This window comes from Neoarius graeffei, chromosome 4, assembly GCF_027579695.1.
Source record: "Neoarius graeffei isolate fNeoGra1 chromosome 4, fNeoGra1.pri, whole genome shotgun sequence".
Classification (NCBI taxonomy): Eukaryota; Metazoa; Chordata; class Actinopteri; order Siluriformes; family Ariidae; genus Neoarius; species Neoarius graeffei.
In genome coordinates, this window is record NC_083572.1 from 84,635,499 (window position 1) to 84,651,152 (window position 15,654).

The window sequence follows — 15,654 nt, forward strand, 5'->3', positions numbered from 1 at the left end:
GGTTACCTTTTGGAAGTGATCTGTAGTTTCTTCTGGATCCTGGATCCAGAAAACTGTAATAGGATAAGTACTGGTCAGATTTCACTGTAAGCTGGTGAGTGGCTTTATATTGATACTTGAAGGAAAAATGTAAGGTTTGATGATGAATGGGATCAAAAGAAATTGTCAATATTGGTCCATGTATAATCAAATCCCTGTATAATCAGTATAATTAACAGTTATTCCATGAAATCAAGTCGTACATGAGCTGACGGCCAACGAAACGTGGAGCAACAAGTTGGCCATAAGCCACGTATGACAAGATTGAGTGGAATAACTGTTTTATTCTATCCACATTCACTGGATTTTGAGGAACAGAGCATTTTGTTTGTTTTTTTTGCAAATTCGATAAATAAAACCTTTATACAAAACATCTGACAAAATTATCTCCGCTTTGAATGTAAGCAAACTGTAAACCGGTGAAATGACAGTAGCAATTTGTGAAAAAAATCTATAATAATAATTATTGGGGGGGGAACGATGTGTTCTGATCATTAAATACTTTTATTCTATATTTTGTTGCTTTTTTGTTTTTTTTGGGGGGGTCAAGTAGAGTTTTTATTTCGTCCTCAGTTGGTTCAGCAACACGCTTTGCCATTTTGTTTTTCTCTTCTCATGGTATATGAGCTGATAGCCTAGTAGTAGAGTAGCCAATCAGAGTGTGGGATGGTGGAGAGACTAAAACTGTATATTCAGTAGGAATATACATATATGGATCCATATCCCAAATTAGTAAACATCTGGATATTCCAATATGTAGCTTTGCAGAGGTACCGTATGCACTCTACTGAGCGCTCTTCAAGTTTATTATTTTTGTTCCTGCAGAACCACCTTTTTCTTTCTGTTCTACTGTATCTTCTGATCTCTAACCTGTAGTCGGTCTCTCTTCCAACATAAAAATACTGCCCAGTACCAGATTTAATCATCTATTCCCATGCTATGATACACATTAGTTGAACAATTGCAAAAATTCAAAGGCAGATGAAGGCTGCACCAGTTCGTTTATAGATCACAAGTCGATTCATGTGTTTATATGTGGGAGATAGTGAGGGCCAGCCATGGCAAATTACATTCATAATGGGAGTGCTGCTAGCCCACAGTAATCACGTTATAGACACAGATTTTTGCCAACTGCCTTATCACTCTGGCACTGCACCAATCATAATATGGTCATAACCCATAATTATAATGTAGGGGCATGTGTGCGCGTGAGAAGAGGCGTCAGACACATCAGATTACATGATGATTCACTTATAAAATGACTGTGTTTAAGAGTCCAGTCAGAGGCCAAATTACTTACTTCAACTGTTTTTATCCCATACATGTAGTTAAATATATGTACTGGTGCCCTGTGTGAGGAGGATTAGCAACCAAAACTTTCCTTTCATCCAACTCATCATCTAACTTGTACAATTTCTTCTTCTGGGTTTCACTTACCTTCTCTACCTTAAAACTCAAACCTCTCCGTTTCTCTTATTTATGGAATCACATCCTCTGCTTCTTGTGCGGTTGTCTTTGTGCATCCCGATGGTCACTGAACACACTAACAGTAGTCATGGAAACTGTTCCTAGAAGCATAGCCAATATTAGAATTCAGTGTGGGTGTGTGGGAGAAAGAGAGCTGCTCCGAGTGCACTGGGAATATCAACTCTCCCACGTGTGTCCCTAATAACCAGAGAACAGAATTTCACAGCTTTTCAGGCATCCATGTTCACAACCCCAAACTTCTTTAACTAATCACCTTGGGTCAGACATCACCGTTTATTAGATAACACATCAAATGTCAAATAGCATTTATAGCTTCATTACATAAAACTATTACAGCAGTGCAGTTCTCTTTGCATCAGAGAAACAGGCAAAACCACATCCAGCGGCATTAATATGGGTTAACACTAATATAAAAACTGCATTTAATTAATTCATTACATTTTTTTAAAATTATTACTATTTCTTTAATACAGAGTCCACAGCAGAGGGTGACGTCTCAAATACACAGACCCACACATTTTCATGCATTTGATTCCCTGCATTCACAATCATGAAGATCCCACTACATTAATGTGCCTCTATACTTCTACATGGTTGCATAAGAGTTGATCAAAATGTTTTTGCATGATCTAACATAAATCAACAGACCACATTATTCTGAATTAGTTAATTCCATATATATTTAAATTGACTAATATATTTTATATATTTAAATAATATTGGCTGCCATTGAGTGGTATATCAGATATATTCCATTCAGCTGGTATGATACTGAACTCGTCTTCAATAAGTTCAATATCAAGCTAGCTGAACGGAATATATCTGATATACCATGAAAAAAAGCCAGCCAATATTATTATTATTATTATTATTATACATACACATTCGATGGAACAATTTCAGGTGTTCAATGCATCTTTTGCTTTCAAAATTCTCTCAAAATCTTCTGTATTTAACGAAGCGAACCTGGCAGCCATGTTTGTTTACAAATTGTCACAGTCACTCGCTAGCATGGAAGTTTTATGTGTAATACGCATCTTATAGCATTTTCAGTTCACTGTGACAGTTTACTGTGGGCGCCACCGGCGAACAAAGAAATGCTTCTGCACATGTGCAGCACAAAACACTCTCATTGAATATTCGCATCAGCTCCGACATGTGTCGTCATGTTGTCTTGACAACCATGCAATATTGTAAGCTATATTCAGCACTCATTCTCCATTAATACACATAGGATAAGCGATATGCTAACAATATTGCATGCTATAAAGCCAAATGAATGGAACCCGCTTCATTCCATCGAAAAAGTGTCCTGTATGTATAATAATTAATCATATTGCACAAGCATTTTCACATAGATACAGATTCTGTGTTTAATGGTCACACAGAAATCATCCTGATTGTTCACAGCTATCCAGATCAAACTTGCTGTTTGACTTTGTTGCTGTATTTACACGAGTCAATTCTGAACTACCAGGGCAACAATTTTAAAGATCTTTCATGTTGGATTATACTCAGTTCCCTTTAGTCCTGAACTTCAGTTCTTAAACAGGTATCACTAAAATAGGCAGATTTTGTTGTTTTTTCTGTTTGTATATTCCAACCTCAAACCTGACAGTCTGAGCACGGGTCTGCCATAGTGTGCTCTTAAAAAACAAAAAACCTTAATGTGCATCAATTTTAAATTGCAAATGTGATATCAACTGAAAAACAGTGACACATTTTATTGGTTATATTATTATATTATATTAGATTTATGGAACTTTAAACTTTAGAATAAATAGAAAAATATCACTATGATGTCTTTATCATAGTATCTCTTTACCATTCTGTGTTTTATAGCTAAAAACTTGGTCCTCTCTAAAATACTTAATAAATTTCAACTGATCTACTATTCATATCTCAGTCTTTCAGGCTCCTTTGGAGTTGACATGAAAATAAGAATTTGCTATTTTCTTACAGTGATCGCTTATCTGGCTATTTTAACTAAAGCACTTGAAAATAAATGTCAGATTTTTGTATTGTATTGGTCAACTTACACAAGTTAAAACAAAAAGTTAAATCTAATAATTAACACTGATCTGAACACAGAAAATGCTTGACCTCATCAACCACATATCTGCAATAAAATATTGAGAGAAATTAGGGATAAAACCAGATTCCACGGTCATGTACGAAATACTACCCCAGCAATTCCCAGCTCTCGTCCTGGTGTTTTTCTTCCCTGCATTTTCACTACTTTTCCTGCTCTAACACACCTCCAATTAATCAGATAATTAACAGGTCCTTCCTGAGTCAATGTGGGAGTGTTAGAACAAGGAAAGCACTAAATTGAGCAGGGCAAGGGTACTGTCGCACCAGCACTGGGAATCACTGAGCAAAATAGTTTTAATAGATAAACATCTGTACAGATAAATGATTATAAAGACAAATATAAAGTTCATGCTTTATAAGCTTTGGCCCCTTGGGATCTTTGACATCATACCTCTATATCTGAATTCATTTAAGCTTGGCAGTCAGTTTAAAAGTACATGAGGATATTCTTCTAAACCAATTGCAGAGTAAAATCAATCAATCTGTCCAATAAGGCTCTGAAGTCAATGCATCTTTTAAACCCTCACAAAAATGTCACATCATCTTGTGACTGCACCCAGTGCCAGTGCGTATCATACTCCAAGTGCACTTTGCCACTCATTTTGCAGCTTTCCAGCTCCACCTTGCCATTCTTGTAAATCTTACCCTGAGGGCTCAGGGTCTTCGGCAGCTTCTCAGCTGCAAGAGCCTTGGGGGAGTCTGTGTCTTGCTTAACTGCACTATCCAGGACTCCGGTATTTCCATTACTCTTACTAGCTTCTTCATGGTTGGACGCTCTTACATCATGGTTGGGAGGTCTCACTTCCTCTTTAGGGCCATTGGGTTTCACGTGAGCGGGTTTGGAGTTGTCTGTGCACAAAGGTGCAGAGCAGAGCACAGACTCGGCCCCGCTTGAGGTACAATACTCATCCAGATCATCAGCCAGTGTGTCCAGGTAGCTGCCGATGGAGATGTTGTCCAACTTGTCATGGGGCTCATGTAGGCTGCTCCAGCTGCCTCCCAGGCTGTACTGACTGCCAGTCAGGCTGCTGCAGTGGCTGGTGAGCATGCCACGCTCTTCCATAAGCCACTTTGCTGCCTCAATTCCCTCATGCAATGCCACGAGCTGTTGCAGGATTCTCACATCCACCGCCCGGAGATGAGCCTAACATTGCCAGAGACATAATAAAGAACATCTATTAAAATGTAAGACATGATATTTGATACTCAAACAACACATAATACAGGGCTATGCTGCCTATTCTTGAATTCTCCAATCTGAGTGGTCAGCAGGTCCAGAACTAAAAGATCTGACAGTAGTGCAGTCTGTGATTCAAATCACAAGTTTATATTAATGTGCTCTTTCTAATGTTAGCATTTCTATAGTAACAGCTAAAGTACAGGGACTTGTATGGTGGACGCCATACCAATATAGGGTAAAAACATGTTGGTATATAGCAAAGAAAACCATATAATCATTGATATGGTGAAGCTTTCTGTAAGATATTTAACATTTATAGAAGGAGTCTCTAGAGCCAGGGGACAAAACCCCGGGTTTTCTGCAGTAGAGGCTTTACACAGTCATGTGACCCCATAGCAATGGTAACTATGCCGCCATGACAGGGGGCACGATTGTCATTCAGACAAGTTAGTTGTTATTGATCAGCATGGGAAGGTTTTGCTGCATTTTTGGATGTGCAAATCGTTCTGAACGAAACAAAGACAACAGATTTTTTAAATTTACCAAAAGTAATTCATCATCAGGGGAAAAAACTTGAAAAATTTCTAAATGTAGAAGAGAAAATGGGGGGAAACATTCAGCGGGATTCCATGTCAAACGGAGAGGTCAAAAACTCGATGGTATACCCACTTAATTTCTACGAAGGTAAGAATTCCAACAAAAAAAATTATTTCACAACTGCAGCAAGGTGCTCATTCTTATACAGTGAAGTGAACGTGAGCAACAACACAGCGGCTTGACACAGCCTAACCTTCATAGAGACTAAAAAAGTGCATTTACATTCGGGGATCCTTCGGAGTGTGTTGTGCGTGCACTTGGAACCCAGTCATTATGGGAAACAACTGATGCTGATTTGACTGCAATCAGCATGCACATGTAATGATACTGTTTTCACAGAGATTTTGCAAGTATTCTGTCAGGTATGCGGCGGTAGACGGGTCTAAGTGCAGGAAGAGTGTTTATTAGCAGGCGTGATATTTACAAAAACACAAATGAAACCGAAAGCCGAGTCATAAACATGGCTAGAAACAAACGTGTCAGTGATGATACTTCACAAAGCCTCTGTGTCCTTATATGTGCACGCTGATTGCGCTCAAATCAGTATCAAGTGTCTCCCATAATTACTGGCTCCCAAGCGCGTGCACAACATGCTCCAAAGGATCCCCAAATGTAAATGTACTTTAAGTCTCTGTGAAGGTTAGGCTGTGCCGAGCCACTGTGATGCTCATATTCACTTCACTGTATAAGAATGAGCACCTTGCTGTAGTTGTGAAATATATATATTTTTTTAATTCTTACCTTCATGGAAATGAAGGTGAGCACCACTGAGTTTTTGACCTCTCCGTTTGACACAGAGTCCTGCCAAATGTTTTTTTCCCCCATTTTTTCACTTCTACATTTAGAAATTTCTCTAGTTTTTTCCCCGGTGATGAATTACTTTAAGTAAATTAAAAAAATCTAATGTCTTTATTTCGTTCAAAACGATTTGCACATCCAAAAATGCAGCAAAACCTTCCCATACCGATCAATAACAAGTAACTCGTCTGAATGAAGCATTACAAGCGTGCCCCCCGTCATGGTGGCATAGTTACCATTGCTATGGGGTCACGTGATGGTGCAAAGCCTCTATAGCCAAGTCTTCAGGCTAGAGGACTTTCCACTTTGCAGTTTCTCAGTAACATGACAAGTAGCATTTTTTTGTCGGATTAAATTCAGGCAAGACAAAAAAGAAGCCAGTTAGAGGACAAGTGTTTATAGCTGTTATAAGTGATAGCAGGAACCACCATTTCCCTCAGATGTTCCACATTAAATGTAAGTATAAAGAGGTAAAACCATGGTTAGTGTGTCTACCTCTCAACCAGGATTTCATGAGTTCTACTCACGGTCAGGTCATACCACCAAAGACCATCTTAAAAATGATATCTACTGGAGCCAACTGGCAAGGCACACTGCAATACAGATGTGAGTAGGGAGTCAAACTCTCGCAGTTACCAGAGGACTAGCCCTCCACTGTAACCCTAGCGATGTAGTAGGCGAGAGGCCGAGGGCTATAGAAATGGAAAGTGGCACCACTTGATGTACCTTAAAGCCTGACGCCTAATGTGCCTGGTTAGTACTTGGATGGGAGACTGCCTGGGAATACCAGGCGCTGGCACAGGACGACAAATGGGTAAAAGTATGTGTTGTTCATTAATAAATTGGTATAACAGGAATAAAGCACTTTGAGAAATTCTATTATGAAAAAAATCTATGGGCCACATCACCCTCTAACAACATATATTGAGTCCTTCCATATAAAAGGAAAACTACAACTCTAAATCTACTCGAATAAAAGAGATTGCACCAGATGGTATACTCAGATTAGCGGTGCATAATCCTAGTGTGAGTTCTGCAGTTGCTGTTATGCTGATGAAGGCTAGAAGGCCATTATGATAAGTGCTTTTGAATTTCATGGGTCCCTCTGACAACATCAATTCTCTGTAATAAACCTCTTACAGCACTGGACATCTTTTCTTAAATAAACAAATCGTAAACAGAAGAATAGCATACTTTATAATACACTGTTAATAGCAGTTTCTAAAAATTTAGTGATAAAACCACATTATGTGTGGAATTAAATAATTTAAAAGGCCCTAGGTATGTCTTATGAATATATTATGAAGCATTTTAGGACTAAACTCATCTATATTTTTAGGTCTCTCTTAAATGGTCGGAGAGCTTTTAATACATATGTAGTGCTATATCCATAAAAGCATTTATTTCACACTGAGCCACTCATGTAACCCATTCGAGGTCAAATCGATGAAGAGATAAAGGGAGAGTATTGATTGGTCTTCCGAACATTTGTAAACCCATGTAATAATCTCCACCCACATTTCATCTGTCAACACGTTTGAGGGGGAAAAAAAAATCTACAGTCTTTTTGGTGAATAAAGCAGCATGTAGATTTGAAATGCAGAGTGTGGCCCCTACATACTGGCCCCTATTACGATACACCAAATTCTAATTGCTGTAGTTTACAATAAAATAAGTATAAGCATTGACTGAACATTTCCCTACTTCTTCTTTTGGCTGCTCCCATTAGGGGTCACCACAGCAGATCATCCAATTTGTGATCTGCATATTTGATTTGGCATAGATTTTACACCGGATGCCCTTCCTGACGCAACCCCCCAATCTACCCAGGCTTGGAACTGGCACTAAGCATGCACTGGCTTGTGCAACCCCAGTGGCTGGGGATTTTACCTAATCTACATGTCTTTGAACTGTGGGAGGAAACCCACACAGACACAGAGAGAATATGCAAACTCCACACAGAAAGGCCCCCAAACAGCCATGAGGCTCAAACCTGGAACCTTCTTGCTATGAGGCGACAGTGCTAACCACTGCACCACCATGCCATCCTGCCTGAGTATTTCCCTCAGGTTTCCATTTTCAAACGATTAAAGCTATTCAATATATTATTAAAGCACACTAAGTATATGGACACCAGACCACCAAACCCATTATGTGCTTTTTGAGCATCTCATTCCAAATGTAGTCCCCGTTTGCTGCTCCACTCTTCTGGGCAGGTTTTTCGCTAGATCTTGTAGTGTGGCTGTGGGGATTTGTGTCCATTCAGCTATAAGAACATTAGTGAGATCAGGCACTGATGTTGTGCGAGGAGGTCTGGGGTGCAGTTGGTGTTCCAGTTCATCCCAAAGGTGTTCAGTTGGATTGAGGTCAGGGCTCTGTGCAGATCACTCAAGTTCTTCTGCTCCAACTTGGCAAACCATGGACTTTGCTTTGCACACAAAGGGATTGTCATGCGGGAACAGGTTTGGGCTGCTTAGTTCCAGTGAAGGAAAATTGTAATGAATAGTATACAAAGACAACAGTTTGGGGAAGAACCACATATGGGCGAGATGGTCAGATGTCCACAAACCTATAGCCATACAGTGTATAATAAATTAACGACACCGTGTTTGTGTGATCCAGTCACACACTTGACAGCATATGACACAAAATCTGTACAGTAAATGGTAACAAAATTAAATACAGCTAGCTTTTACAGGTGTGACTGAAATGTGGACCTTTTCCTGTTCTCCTGTTAGCTACAGTTGTGGTCAGAAGTTTTACATACAGTGACATGAATGTCATCTTAGATATGAATGTCATGGCAATATTTGGGCTTTCAGTAATTTCTTTGAACTGTTCTGTGGCAGAATGTACAGCATACATCTTTAATTAAAAAAAATACTAGAATTTGGTGCACAAGTTTTAATTTTCTTTGGGTTTTCCAAAATCAACACAGGGTCAAAATTATATATACACAGGGTCAAAAATATACATACAGCACACCTAATATTTGGGTAAAATGTCTCTTCACAAGCTTCACCTTGACCAAACATTTTTGTTTACTATGAACAAGCTTCTGGCAGAATCCTGGTTGGATATTTCATGACTCTTCATGGTAGAATTGGTAGAGTTCAATTAAATTTGTTTGGGTTTTTTTTTGGCATGGACTCGACTTATAAGTACAGTCCATATATTTTCAATAGGGTTGAAGTCAGGATTTGTTGCTTTATCCTCCACAACCAGCTCTGATGTGTCTTTAGGTTCATTGTCCTGTTGTAAGTCCCAAGTCCTGTTCAAGTTTCTGATGGTTTATGCTGAAGAATTCTGAGGTAGTCCTCCTTCTTCATTATTCCATCCACTTTGTGCAATGAACCAGTTCCACTGGCAGCAAAACAGCCCCAGAGCATGATGAACCTACCACCACCACCAGCTGGTACAGTATCCCTCTGTACATGGTGGTCATTGTGGCCAAACAACTCAATCTTTGTCTCATCTGACCATACAGCTATCCTCCAGAAGGCTTTTTCTTTGTGCGTGTGGTCACTTTCAAACTTTAGTTAAGCCTGAAGGTGTCAATTTTGGACCAGGGGGTTATTTCTTGGATAGCAGCCTCTTAGTCCATGGTGATCTGAACTGTAGACAGTGATCCATCAGCTTCCAGTTCATGGCAGGGCTGTGTCATGGTGGTTTCCAGGTTGTTCCTGACCACCCAAACCAATTTCCTTTCAGCTGAGGGTGACAGTTTGGGTTTTCTTGAAGCAAAGTGGCTTGGCAAAATGACTACATCTCACAATAACTTGCATACAATTGTTTGAACTGATCTTGGAATTTGCAGTTGTTTAGAAATGGCTCCAAGAGACATTCTGGAGTTGTGTATATCTGCGATCCTCTTTTTCAGATATGCACTGAGCTCCTTGGACTTTCCCATTTTACTGTGTTGGTCAATCCAGTGAGTGCTGTAAACAAACCCTTTTAATGAAGAGACTGACTACAGCTGGTAGCTTCTCTATGATGATCACTAACAGGAAGTTAAGAGACCTCAGCCTTGGCAAGATAAGAGACATTTTGGAAGTTTCAGCACCTCTGAATTAATAATCTAAGTGAACGTTTGTAAATTTTTGACCCTGTATATATAAAATTTTGACCCTGTGTTGATTTTGGAAAATCCAAAGAAAATTAAAACTTGTGCTCCAAATTCTAGTGTTTTTTTTTTTAAAGATGTATACTGTACAATGGGCGGCACAGTGGTGTAGTGGTTAGCGCTGTCGCCTCACAGCAAGAAGGTCTGGGTTCGAGCCCCGTGGCTGACGTGGGCCTTTCTGTGCGGAGTTTGCATGTTCTCCCCGTGTCCGCGTGGGTTTCCTCCGGGTGCTCTGGTTTCCCCCACAGTCCAAAGACATGCAGGTTAGGTTAACTGGTGACTCTAAATTGACCGTAGGTGTGAATGTGAGTGTGAATGGTTGTCTGTGTCTCTGTGTCAGCCCTGTGATGACCTGGCGACTTGTCCAGGGTGTACCCCGCCTTTCACCCGTAGTCAGCTGGGATAGGCTCCAGCTTGCCTGCAACCCTGTAGAACAGGATAAAGCGGCTAGAGATAATGAGATGAGATGAGATGAGATACTGTACAATCTGCCACAGAAAAAGAACAGGTCAAAGAAATTACTGAAAGCCCAAATACTGTAATGACATTCATGTCACTGTATGTAAACTTCTGACCACAACCGTAGTTGTGTTGTCACATGTCAGCCATGTTGCTCTCTGTAGCCCTAAATGTGTTTTTGAATCCTGCTTTCTCCATTACTGATGCATTTTCCATTACGATGGATGGATTTCCCAATCACGACAGTGACTTCCTTAACCCGGATTAAAGCAGTGAGGAAAAGCTGCCTGAATTCAGCAGAGTGTTTGTTGTGTGTGCCTGTGCGTGTTTTGCTTCATGTTTTTTGTAATTTTAGAGACCGAGACAAAAGAGTGTGTCAGACATCTCGAGTATTGTACGCATGTTTAGCAGATTTGTGTCAAATATAATGTTTTGGACACATTGTGAATCTAAGACCAGTGTGACAATACACCAACAGGTCACTATCTGACCAGAATACATCTCATACAGTGAGCAGACCAAGCTAGTCGTCAAGTGCTAACTACAAACAAACTGTTGTTGAAGTTGTGAGAGTTTAAATGTAACGGCTGTATCGGTATGCACAATAAAGTTGTTATTCTCATTGCGGTTCTAAAATATTGCTGAAGAGATAAAGATATACAACCCCGATTCCAAAAAAGTTGGGACAAAGTACAAATTGTAAATAAAAATGGAATGCAATGATGTGGAAGTTTCAAAATTCCATATTTTATTCAGAATAGAACATAGATGACATATCAAATGTTTAAACTGAGAAAATGTATAATTTAAAGAGAAAAATTAGGTGACTTTAAATTTCATGACAACAACACATCTCAAAAAAGTTGGGACAAGGCCATGTTTACCACTGTGAGACATCCCCTTTTCTCTTTACAACAGTCTGTAAACGTCTGGGGACTGAGGAGACAAGTTGCTCAAGTTTAGGGATAGGAATGTTAACCCATTCTTGTCTAATGTAGGATTCTAGTTGCTCAACTGTCTTAGGTCTTTTTTGTCGTATCTTCCGTTTTATGACGCGCCAAATGCTTTCTATGGGTCAAAGATCTGGACTGCAGGCTGGCCAGTTCAGTACCCGGACCCTTCTTCTACGCAGCTATGATGCTGTAATTGATGCAGTATGTGGTTTGGCATTGTCATGTTGGAAAATGCAAGGTCTTCCCTGAAAGAGACGTTGTCTGGATGGGAGCATATGTTGCTCTAGAACCTGGATATACCTTTCAGCATTGATGGTGTCTTTCCAGATGTGTAAGCTGCCCATGCCACACGCACTAATGCAACCCCATACCATCAGAGATGCAGGCTTCTGAACTGAGCGCTGATAACAACTTGGGTCGTCCTTCTCCTCTTTAGTCCGAATGACATGGTGTCCCTGATTTCCATAAAGAACTTCAAATTTTGATTCATCTGACCACAGAACAGTTTTCCACTTTGCCACAGTCCATTTTAAATTAGCCTTGGCCCAGAGAAGACGTCTGCGCTTCTGGATCATGTTTAGATACGGCTTCTTCTTTGAACTATAGAGTTTTAGCTGGCAACGGCGGATGGCACGGTGAATTGTGTTCACAGATAATGTTCTCTGGAAATATTCCTGAGCCCATTTTGTGATTTCCAATACAGAAGCATGTCTGTATGTGATGCAGTGCCGTCTAAGGGCCCGAAGATCACAGGCACCCAGTATGGTTTCCCGGCCTTGACCCTTACGCACAGAGATTCTTCCAGATTCTCTGAATCTTTTGATGATATTATGCACTGTAGATGATGATATGTTCAAATTCTTTGCAATTTCACACTGTCAAACTCCTTTCTGATATTGCTCCACTATTTGTCGGCGCAGAATTATGGGGATTGGTGATCCTCTTCCCATCTTTACTTCTGAGAGCCGCTGCCACTCCAAGATGCTCTTTTTATACCCAGTCATGTTAATGACCTATTGCCAATTGACCTAATGAGTTGCAATTTGGTCCTCCAGCTGTTCCTTTTTTGTACCTTTAACTTTTCCAGCCTCTTATTGCCCCTGTCCCAACTTTTTTGAGATGTGTTGCTGTCATGAAATTTCAAATGAGCCGATATTTGGCATGAAATTTCAAAATGTCTCACTTTCGACATTTGATATGTTGTCTATGTTCTATTGTGAATACAATGTCAGTTTTTGAGATTTGCAAATTATTGCATTCCGTTTTTATTTACAATTTGTACTTTGTCCCAACTTTTTTGGAATCGGGGTTGTACTCTTGATGTCACTAATATTTGGGTAGCAACCCAACCTGCATCCTCTTCAGAAATACTATTTGCACATAGTATGTGGTTGGCACATGGCCTTGTATAGTCTTCAAATGTGCATTGACTTACTACTCACAAATTAACCTATCCAGTTGAGCAAAATGACTTTTACAAATACAGTAGCTTCTAATTGTGTTTTTCTATCCAAGAGAGCTACTAACCCCGAAATGTCCACATCCTAAATCCAGCGACTTTAAAGATGATTTCTGGTGTAATGTTATCTGCACTGGCTGCCAGCAGCATTCAACATAAGCTTATGCACTATAAATAGTTCAGTCTATAAGGGAAAATACTAAGCATCTCATTTGTACTTCATGTTTTCCCTGAAACCTAATGAACTTTGGCAGTTCCCCACTGATCTCCGGGGTGTTTTATGTCATCTATAATCTCTGAATTGCAGTCTCAGCCAAATATTCAACATTTTCCCATACAGTTAGCTAGAAACACCAACAAGCACAATGACAATGAAGTATGAAATACATATCTTTACATGTAGCAACATCTGTTTCTATGTCCTGTTATAGCATTATAGACGTATAACGCTACATGTAAGGCTGCACGGTGGTGTAGTGCTTAGCACTGTCCCCTCACAGCAAGAAGGTTCTGGGTTCCAGCCCAGTGGCTGACAGGGGCCTTTCTGTGTGAAGTTTGCATGTTCTCCCCGTGCCTGCTTGAGTTTCCTCCGGGTGCTCTGGTTTCCCCCACAGTCAAGACATACAGGTTAGGCTAATTGGTGGCTCTAAATTGACCGTAGGTGTGAATGGGAGTGTGAATGGTTGTTTGTGTCCATGTGTCAGCCCTGCGACGACCTGGCGACTTGTCCAGGGTGTACCCCGCCTCTCACCCATAGTCAGCTGGGATAGGCTCCAGCTTGCCTGCAACCCTGCACAGGATAAGCGGCTACAGATAATGGATGGATGGAATGCTACATGTTTTGTACATATACAAGACCCTGGAGACGCAAATGAAGCAGAAAACTTAGCCTTAAATGGTTTGTAACTGCATTATTTACTGGCGACGTCAACTTTGCTAATTATAGTACAGAAGAAACAGAGGGGGGCCCACAAAAAAGTGTGTGTGTATACACACACACACACACACACGTCTATACACATTAAGCCATATTTATGGCCAAAAAGACCAAATGTCCTCATAAATGATAGGATAGTATCAAATGCCCTCACAGTAATACAGTGTTTTAAATTTGAAAATCTGAAAGAGATTAAATATTTCCTTCTGGTTACTATTGTACTGTATGATTATAGTGTACTATAATGATTAGGATTAGAGGTGGGTGTGCGTATAGTATTAAATAGAAAACTGATTTTGTGTGTGTGTTAGAGAGAGAGAACCCAAAGAAATGGCATTTTGCAGAAAATAGAAAGAAACTGCAAAAAGAAAGGGGGACATGAAGGGAGTCCAGTACCTCAGATTTATAGACTGTGAAACTTGATTCCCAAACCGCTGCTGAATATACTTACCACTTAGCATTTTTAATTTAATGGGCTTCATCACTTGAGTTAACTCATAATATGCTTTAGATTTACAAAAATGTACCTACTGCCAATGTATGCGGTCCTAAAATCCTCACAGTAGTAAAAGGTCAATTAATAAAGAGGAAGTTTACAACTCAAAGGCTGTTTTACTCAGGGAAAGAATCAGGAAATCCTTCATGCCTGTACTGGTAAGGTGCAAAAGACCAAACCAGTTTGTGAAGGGATTAAGATGATGATTTAATTCCTGATGATACCTTTTGTTTTGTGCTTGAGCTTTTGTATACTCACAAAGCTTTTCAAAACATGGCATTTTGCAAGTAGAGATGAAATCTAGGTAGAAAAAAAGCAGACAGGAAGTAGTAACTCAAATCCCAAGAGAGACACTGTTGGTTCCTCAAGAAAAGCCCTTATTTCTTACCATACCATGAGAGCATTCGCCAAATGAATAAATGGAATGGAATGTAAAGAGATGAGTAACGTGCAGGAAGCAAGAGACAGCCGGAGAAAGAGAGAGAAATGGCAGTAGAAATGGTGGATTATGAGGTGGGCTCTGATGGCTGGATTCTTCTCTGAGGGTTTGGGCTTGGATCAGTTTGGCTCTATGCCTCATTCTGAGGCAAATCGAGCTGCTCATAAATTTACTTTTCTCCTTGGCTCAGCACTGATGTGGTCAAGCTTCCCTTCCCCAGCTCTCCCTGCCTGCAATGCATATTGTAAACCTACATGTGTTAAACTACACACATGAGTAATGTCTAGGAATATTCTGTCTCAGCCATGAAGCACTGAAGTCCTCCCTACTTGTGGTTCAACACTAGTGAGATGTAAAAGATTGTATACACAGTACATTTTATCAGTATGTAAAATAAATGAGTATTAGTTCTAGTCTAAGGTTATTAGTCCGTCATCCTTTGCAGCCCCTATTCAGTCACTGTCATATGAGATAACATACTGTTATGTGTCAAGCAGGCAGGAAGTGAAGGATCCTTGTTTTCACAGCAAGACAGTTCCCATTTTTCCATTATGGATCCAGCTCTAATCCCTGGAATTTTCATTTTCCCTGC

At 40.0% G+C, this 15,654-nt stretch overlaps 1 protein-coding gene across 1 annotated transcript in view; it reads right to left on the reverse strand.

The window, feature by feature from the left end:
- Positions 1–1,790: 1,790 nt before the first annotated feature.
- The window catches only part of lurap1 (leucine rich adaptor protein 1), a 34,471-nt gene continuing 20,607 nt past the window's right edge, over positions 1,791–15,654 (reverse strand). The window contains exon 2 of the mRNA XM_060919880.1: positions 1,791–4,765. Coding sequence (XP_060775863.1) covers positions 4,145–4,765 — 621 coding nt within the window. The 3' untranslated portion in view covers positions 1,791–4,144. The remainder of the gene's footprint in view (positions 4,766–15,654) is intronic.